The 9,303-nt window shown below is 43.4% G+C and overlaps 1 protein-coding gene across 9 annotated transcripts in view; it reads right to left on the reverse strand.

The window, feature by feature from the left end:
• Positions 1 to 6,498, reverse strand: part of TASP1 (taspase 1) — a 74,243-nt gene extending 67,745 nt beyond the window's left edge. For 2 of the 9 annotated variants that reach the window (XM_048936045.1, XM_048936047.1), the window contains exons 1-4: positions 5,773 to 6,155; positions 5,131 to 5,348; positions 3,934 to 4,001; positions 2,221 to 2,289 (exon numbers count right to left, since the gene is read on the reverse strand). In XM_048936045.1, coding sequence (XP_048792002.1) covers positions 2,221 to 2,289; positions 3,934 to 4,001; positions 5,131 to 5,275 — 282 coding nt within the window. In that variant the 5' untranslated portion in view covers positions 5,276 to 5,348; positions 5,773 to 6,155. Of the gene's footprint in view, positions 1 to 2,220; positions 2,290 to 3,933; positions 4,002 to 5,130; positions 5,349 to 5,772; positions 6,156 to 6,394 lie in introns of those variants that run through there. The other 7 variants (XM_048936050.1, XM_048936043.1, XM_048936044.1 and 4 more) reach the window with 6 other exon arrangements.
• Between the last annotated feature and the right edge of the window lie 2,805 nt (positions 6,499 to 9,303).

Here is a 9,303-nt window from a genome sequence, read left to right on the forward strand (position 1 = left end):
GCTGGTAACAACAGACAAGAAGACTGAGATACTTAAAAACCTTTCTTCTCAGTCATCTTCTCTGATAACTTCTTGTCACACAGCCCTCAAATGTTTGGTAGGAGGGACTGGGGAAGCAATGTTCCTCCCACTTTAAGAGAAGATCAGGTTTGTGACCACCTGAGGAAACTGAACATCCACAAATCCATGGGTCCCGAGGAAATGCATCCCAGAGTGCTGAGGGAATTAGCTGATGTAGTTGCCAAGCCACACCAAATGATACTTGAAAAGGCATGGTAATCAGGTGAAGCCTCTGGTGACCGGAAAAAAGGCAACATCATATCCATTATTAAGACGAGGAATAAGGATGACCTTGGGAACTACCATCCTATCTGTCTCATCTCTTGTGCCAGAAAAGATTGTGGAAGCTATGCTAAGGCACACGGAAGATATGGAGAGATAGAAGAATCAGCATAGTTTCACCAAGGGCAAATCCTGCTTGACCAACCTAGTGGCTTTGGATGATGGTGTCACTGCACCAATGGACAAGGGAAGAGCCACTGATGTCATCTATTGGAGTTCAGTAAGGCCTTTGACACGATACCCCACAACATCCTTCTCTCTAGATGGGAAAGATATGGATTTGATGGGTGGACTGTTCAGTGAACAAAGAACTGGTGCAGGATCAAGTCCATAGAGTGGTGGACAATGGCTCAATGTCTGGATGGAGACTGGTGACAAGGGGCGCCTCACAGGGGACCAATACTCCTTAACATCATCGATGATACTGACAGTGGGGTCAAGTGCACCCTCAGCAAGTTCATTGATGACACCAAGCTGTGCGGTGCGGTCAACATACCAGATGGACAGGATGCCATCCAGATGGCACCTACAGAAGCTCAAGCAGAGGGCCACGAGAACCTCATGAGGTTCAACAAATCCAAATGCAAAATCTGGCACCTGGGTCAAGGCAATCCTCACTACCAATACTAGCTGGAGGATGAAAGGATTGAGTGCAGCCCTGCTGGTAAAGAGCTGGGGGCACTGACAAGCTGGACATTAGCCAGCAATGTGCCCTCACATCCCAGAAAGCCAACTGTACCCTAGGCTGCATCAAAAGAAGGGTGGCCAGCAGGCCAAGAGAGGTGATCCTGTCCCTCTACTCTGTACTGGTGAGAATTCACCTGGATTATTGCATCCAGATGTGCAGTCCTCAGCATGAGAGACGTGGACCTGCAGAAGCGCATCCAGAGGAGGGCCCCAAAAATGATCCCACAGATGGAACACCTCTCCTACAAGGACAGGCTGAGAGAGTTGGGGCTGGTCAGCCTGGAGAAGAGAAGGCTCCAAGGTGACCTGAGAACGGCCTTGCAGTATCTAAAGGGGAGCTACAGGAAAGGAGGGGACAGACTCATCAGCACGGTCTGTGGTGACAGAACAAAGGGAAATGGCTTCAAGCTTCGAAAGGGTAGATTTAGGTTGGATATAAGGAAAAGGTCTTTTACAGTGAGGGTGGTGAGGCAGTGGAACAGGCTGCCTGGAGATGTGGTTGATGCCCCATCCCTGGCGACTTTCAAGGCGAGGCTGGATTGGGCCCTGGGCAACCTGACCTAGCTGTGGTGTCCCTGTTCATTGCAGGACTAGATGACATTTAAAGGCTCCCTCCAACTCTAAGGATTCTATGATTCTATGTTTCTATAATGCATAGATATACACAGAGATATATTTTTCTCTCATCTAGATCTACTTTAATGTTTAAGATAGCACATGAAAGCATTTTTGAACAGTTCAGTGGAGACCACAATTACTGTTTAAAGCCAAGAAGCTCGCCAAGTTAAAAGTATGACTGAAGTTTTGGCACCTAGTCAGCACGCCTACCACATACTAAAGCACATACTGCCTGCCTTAAGCTAACCCTATCAAGTACATTAATTAACACTTTCCAAACATGTGTAAGCAAATCCACTGCTAATCTTCTGAGAATATGCCGATAAATTTCAACACCACATTTTTACAGCACAATGTTTACTTCGCCTTCCTTCTTTACTAGTAAAGTTGGAGAGGAAAAATGACTGCTAGCAGTTGAAAAAGAATTGCTTTTTCAGTCATTACTGCCATGTGAGATTAGCGGACCTGGAACAAGCATGTTACTGAACTTCCCCATTTACATCTCAGAAATTCTTTTAGCTTAACTCCCATTTTCCTTCACAGGGACCCTTCACTAAAGTCAGAAATTCGTACCTCCAGTTCTATAAGTGCTGCAGTCACTGCATCTGTTGCAAGAGCACCAGCCTGTAGCTTTTCGATCGCCTGTAAAACAGAATTTTCAGTTGATTATTAGGAAATTCTAATATTCTGCAGCTAAGTCCTATGTTTTCCTAGATCTGTAGAAAGAGAATCTTCATTAAATTAGGATTAGATTTAAGAGGACATAAAAACAAGATGGCATGTTCCACACGAGGATAGATCTGATGCCTTTTTAAAAATCAGATATTCCAACGCTGCATTTAGTAACAGATTTTTGCAGAATCAAATTTGTAGCAAAATATGTTCTTATAACTGCATCCTTAAACATAATGATTCAGTCAGGGAGTTCCTAATTTTCCTTCCAAGATTCAACAACAGTCTCTAATACTATATATGACAACTGTCAAGAAATTGAACATTATCAACCTCACCTAGAAGCCAATGCATGAAACAAATCATATAAGAGAGTGTTATCTCCAGATTTTATACGTGCGTCCACATTCAAACACACACACAAATAATTCTAGAGCCTATTTTTTATATTATAGTATGTAGTATATATACTACACTATAAAAAAAAATATATATATATAGAAAATATCTATATTATACACAGTATTGTTGCCCAGATCCAGACTGGTAAGAACTTACATTCAAGTTATCTCAAGGAACCACCTGACAACAACTGTGGCTGCATCTTTAGTAGAAAAACAAACCTGCGACTGTTTGCTCTTCATACAAGTAATTAATGTTGGCTACTGAACTTAAGGAACCAAACAGAATCTCCAATTAGACTTGCATTCAACAGCAAACAACCTCATCTCACACATAATTAGCTGGAAAATAAGTATCATCAGGGCTAGCGCGCAATTTTAAGGAAGCTGATGTTAAGTTTGGATGATTCTTCAAGTTTCTCATTACAAAATTACATTGGTATTAGGATTGAGACACAGAACTGCAAGATGAAGTGTTAATAATTATTAGACTCCAAGTCTGAAAAGCACTTCTGAAAGGCCTGCCAGACGCCCCAGCATGCTCTCTCTGGAGAAAGAAAAAGGCATTAGAAATTTTGGAGATAAGTCTTCCAGCTTCTCATTCAGCTCTTAGCACACAGAAGCTGCCAACTCCAAAGCTAGGTTCTCAGAAGAGATTAAAATATATATTTCAATGGAAATTAAAATCTTTTCATTGCTTCTTTTACAGCTTTGGAAACTTAATTTGGTCATTTGTTTTTTGTTGTTTCTGTCCTTCTTACCTCCCCTTCCATTAACAAGTTAAGAGCCATCAAAAAAAAAAAGCAATTCTATAAATTCTCGTATTTATTGAGCAATTTGGATGCTAGTCAAAATAAATTCCAAAAAGACTGGACACTGACGAAGAAAGATCCAGGCACTACATTCAACTCCAGAAATCCCAGAGCCACAGGAAACTCTTATGAACACCCTGTGAATTATGAACTGTTCCCCAGTTCCTTTTTCTTCGGTGTGTGGTATTTGCCACCACAAATGACAATGTTGCTGCACCTCCATGCACTCTACCAAGTCTGAATAGTAGCCATGTTAGCTGTTGCTACTCCTTTTTTTCCTCTAGAAATACATTCAGTCAGAGCAGCTAAACCAAGGTATGTCTATTCATACCAAAGGGACAGAGCTCCCAAATACACTTCTTACATGCCCACTGCAGGACTATGGAGCTGGCAAGACATACCTTCTGGCAGGCTCTTTTGCACACATGCTTGTATTCTTTAGCTTTGGATTCAGAATGATAACCTGCACCTACAGTTAGGGAAAAGGAAAAGAGATTATACCTCTTATCAAACTATTGGCTACAAACAGCAGCAAGAATTACGACACCGGCAGAGAAGAGACATCCTTACTCGGGATTACGTTGGCACTCCTTTTTCATATTAGAAACTGACAACATTATGCATTCAAGTAGACTCAATAAAATACAGGGGACTGAGCTCACACACACGAGTACACACATTTAAATCATATAATCTGCTCCTATGAACACTCTCCAAGAGATTACAGATTAGTGCATTCTTAGAGACCAGCGCAGCTATTTTATTTATTTGAAATCAGTGTGCAGCGAAAAAAAAAGGTTTGGTTTTAAGGAAAACTCCATTTTCCTTTCCCTGCAGAATGACAAGTTGGTCAGTTACCATTGTGTTCACTTTCTCCTGTATGCACTGCATTTTCAGAGCTCTGTACTCTACAGCTAGGAGAGGTTCGTGAAACAAAGACCAGGTTTTTTTCATCTTATTCTATCCTGCTGCATCCAACCACTCTGCTGCTTTTTGTCACTGTCCCCTATTTCAAATTCATCAGGCTCCTATGTGACTAAATATGTTATCAGAAAAACAGCTGACAAGTTCAGTGCACTGATTTTTAGATTTCATTTTTTGTTTTTTATTAAAAAATTGTATTATGTTATTTGTATTTATCTCAACTTCATTTCCTCACCTTTTTATTAAAAGCCAGCTTCAAGAAATTGATAAAATTAAACACTACCAGTGAAAAAAATAAGGAATTTAAACCAGTAAAATAACACAGTAAAGAGCAAGATAGCGATCAATTCAATTCACTCTTAAATAGAAGATGAAAATCTTTCACTATCAACCCAGGTAAGTTCTACTAACTGTCAAGTTTAAAGATTTTCTTTTCTATAGAGAGCAAATATGCATAATGATATAGATATGCATCATTCAGAACATCTAAAATCACATTTTTAGTACTAGTTTCTGCAGCCAATGCAATCAAACTCTCCACTTATATATTTATATCCAAAGTTCATGCCACTTCATTAACATACTAATAAACGAAAGCCAATATGATACTTTAGTTGATCTTTAGTGTGTGTACAGACTATTGCCGTTCCAGCTGTTACGCCTCTACACCTTACCTGCATGAACAAGCACAAATCCCACTCGTTTCCCTCTTTGGGTCTGCTTTGTTTCGGGCTCTTTGACCACCACTTTTACAGCTGTAACCTGAGATGATTTGGAAGGTAACACTTCTACGGAGCTTATCCCCTTCTCCATGATCATACATTAGGATCAACATCTTCTACTGGAAAAGAGCATGCTTCCATTCAAAAAGAAATTCTGGAGTAGAGTCATCCTAAAACCAAATCACATGCATACGTTGGATACTGATTTCCAACAGACATATTTCACATAAACCAACATCAGCAAGAATTTCTGGGAGACAGGTTGGAATGAAAGAGCACACGCCTGCTAAAAGAAAGGCTTCTAAGTTCTCTCTCTTCCCTAGTCAGCAGTCTTCATGCGACTTAAGATAACCAATTCAGTTGAAAAAGTAGGTGATGCAAGTTGAACCCAAACTGCAGGCTTCTGGGAAGAGACTTAACTTCAACCTAGCCAACTTCCCAGACAACTTTAGAGATTAGCTGATCCAAAGCTTGCCCACAACAGAGAAAAAGCTGCTCTCCACGGTCTCCTTTTGTTTAACATTAAAACCTATTAAAACCCAGCAAGATTAATTAGTTCCTAACCCAGTGGTGTTTCACAGGCACAACCCATACCTCTTTAGAGCGAAGATCCCAGCTGATGCTGAAGATCCTAAGCAGCATTACTACAACGCCAGCAAAAGCCAAAACGTTTACACAAGAGTTTTATGTGCGACCTGCACGACTCGCTGCCCTGAAGCCATACACCGCATCCATCTGCGTGATGCCGTTACATTAAGAGGTAGAACTGCGTGTTAACACAGAGCCAGCAGTCATATAAGCGGCTAGCACTATTTCCACCCAAGCGCAGCACACGAATAACAGGCAAAAGAAACTTTTATTGGGGAAAATTCCCGGAAGGTCGAAGCGAGGAACCCCGGCACGACCGCTGCCTCGGGTCCCGGCCCGGTGATACCCGAGGGCCACGGGCCCGCCGTGATCCCGCCGTCGCCGTGGCAACGCGCAGGGGGGCAGGGCCGCCGCGCGGGGGTGACGTCACCGGGAAGCCCGCCCCGCCGGAGGCGCGCGGAGAGCAGCCGCCCGCGCGGCCGTTACCGCCCCGCCGCCAACAGCGGAGGATCGGGGGGACGAAGAAGGGGACGGGGAAGAGCGGGCAGGCGGGAGAGGCCGGGCCGAGAGGAGGCGGGGATCGGCGGGCTAAGGCGGGGCAGGGCGGACCCAGGCGCGCAGCACTCACCCGCCGACGCCGTCAGCCTCGCGCACACCCGGAACCGTCCGCCCGCCCGTTGCCTCGGTGAGGATGAGGCGTCCCGCCCCGCTGCCTCCCTCCCATTGGGCGCGGCGGGCCAGGCGACCGGAAGTAGCGTCGCGTAGGGGAAGCGGCCGATTGGTGGGTGGAGTGGGAAAGCCCCGCCCTCCGTCACGAAGGCGCCAACGGCGGCGCGCGGAGGTGCGGCTGGTGCTCCGGCCCCAGGCACCCTGCCGCTGCCCGCCGCGCCGCTCGGAGCGGAAATGGCGGCGAGGCGCGTCGTGTTCCCTGGAGGCAGGAAGCCTTGCTCCTACCGCTCCCCCTGCCGCCTTGCCTTAGGGCTGGTTTGTCATAGCCGCCCCCTCGGGCACATCGGCCAAAGCGGCTCCTGATGGCCACCTGCAATGCAATGAAATGCAATTCACTGATTCTGTGCGTTTCTGTCGGCAGTCGTGCCAGGCAGCTCTCGTGCTCCTCGGCTTCTCCCCCGGCCCGCCCTCGGCCTCTGCAGAGGCACGTGAGGTGCGGGCCTTGTGCTGGGACACCTCTGCCGCCTCACTGGGCAGCCCGTTCGGAAGCATGGCCGCTTCCCGAGAATAGACTTTTCCCTGTATCCGACCTGAACCTCCCTTGGCTCAGCTTGAGGCCATTCCCTCTCATCCTATCACTGCTCCCTGGAAGAAAAGGCTGACCCCCACCTCTCCACACCCCGGCAGCTCAGTATTATATTAACGAACTTCTCATTCCTTCTCTCTTCGTCCTCCACAACAGAGAAAGGCAGAAGACAATGTACTGAAAACAGCCACAAAACACAGTAAGCAGGAGAAAACAGCGACAAACCTAAGTCGTTATCCCATGCCAAAAACTGTTAGTGTTATGTAGTTGAGGAGCTGTAAGCAAGGTGCATAACAAAATCTGGATGCTCTTCTTCAAGGGTTGGTTGTTTTGCTTTGCTTTGCTTTTTCACAGTTGGATGATTTTTGCAGCAGAATTTCAGTCTCATCAAGTGCCCTATATTAGTGACGGCAAGATGTTTTTAGGTTTTACACAGTGAAATCAGTGTCATCGTGAATTGAGCAATCTCTTCCCCTTACGTGACTGATTTGGATTAGATTTGCAACATACTGCTTTTTTTTTCCCTCACAAAGCATTATTTGAAGTTAAATATCCTCCTATGTTAGCTGATGTTTAAGCGTGTGCCTTAAGGAAGCACATTACACCATGCATATCTGTCCTTTCTCATTATTCACTACTCACAAACAATAGCATGAAAAAGCCTGGCCTTTCTAATTACTCATACACCTGTGCCTGACAGAAAACAGACAAAAGATGCTAAAAAAAGCCCCATTTGGAGAAGACAACAAGTGAAGAAAGAAGCTCATGAATATTTTACCAACTGCAGTTTATACTTTTAATAGTTTCTTTGTCTGACCACACTCTTGGGTAAGTGGTGTCCTTAGTTATATAAATGCACATCTCTTGGATATAACTATGAACTATTAACACATTTTATTCTATTTTAGCCACACTTCAGCACTGAGCCAGCTGTTGGCAACCAAAAATAATTTTTCAGTCATGCTCTTCTCTCTAATTAAGCTCAACTGGACCAAAAGACATTTTAAAAAAATATATATATGTAGTTAATTTTACAGTTAATTTTTCGCACAGTTTTGATATTCTTCTGCTGGAAACAGTAGATCCACTCATTTAATAGAAATGCTTTTGATCACAGACTGCCTGGTACTGTAGTCTGGCATAACTCCCTTAATTTCAGTGGAATTTAGCCAATTTACTCACCAATCAGATTGATCTTTCCAATTATTACTGATTATTCTGACTATTACTGATCTCAGAATTTTCCAGATGAAAGAAGATTATCTTCACGTGGCTCCAAAACAGAAGACAATCAAAACCAAACCAAATCTAAAAGAAACCCAAACTAATACAAAGCAACAGAAAAACCATAGCCCCCAACAACGTGGAACCATTCTGCTAATATTCAGTACTCAGCACAAGATGTACCATTCAAAACCCTGCCAATACATCATCTGTTTTATTAGCAAAACTAAGAAAAACGCAGAGCCAAGTCAATCACACTTTTTTTTTTCAATGCAACACAGCTTTACTAAATTGGTGGGAGAACACAGGGAGCTTAAAGCGTAACTGTTTTGCCCTTGCAGTTAACAGTGCAATTTAAAAGCTTTTGAAGACTAGAAACAGTGTGTAACATGAAGCAAAAGGAATTACTTTATTAGCTACAAAACTATAGCTTTATTTTCAGAAGGAAAAATCCAAAAAGTTTCTTTCTGTGTTGTTCTGAAGTCTCCAAAATAAAGTTAATAATTCCCTTACTATTTTCTTCCCAATATTTTTTGTAGCTCTTTGTCTAAGCAAAAAACAAGTACTAGTATTCAACTTGCAGGCAAAGGGCATTTTATAACTTGGAAAGTCTAGAAGCCTTTCCTTCAAGGCCACTTCTTGTCATTGCCAATGTCCAACATACTACATATATTGTTATATGAGAGAGATGAAGCACAAGGACTAAAAATTGCTTAAAATGTAAGGCAAGTAGATGCTTAAGAGATGGAAAAGCAAGCAAAACAGATGATCAGATTATATCACGTAATTTCCCTGGAGAGCCTGAGGAAAAAAACAAGTCAAAGCTTACACTTCAAGAGTCCCTAAGCAGACCTTTATATTCATGCAATTTGGCCGTGACTATATCTATTCTGAGTAATCACTATATCACTTGAAGGCACGTGAGGAAGAGAAGAAGGGTGTTCCATAGGCATTTGATCCTTGTATGTAGTCTTAAATCATGGGTTACTCATTAGGAGTGTTACCTCACATAGCATTGACCCTGCCAAAGATGGACTTCAGGGCTAAACAAAGCTTCA

The sequence above is a fragment of the Lagopus muta genome, chromosome 2 (assembly GCF_023343835.1).
Source record: "Lagopus muta isolate bLagMut1 chromosome 2, bLagMut1 primary, whole genome shotgun sequence".
NCBI lineage: Eukaryota > Metazoa > Chordata > Aves > Galliformes > Phasianidae > Lagopus > Lagopus muta.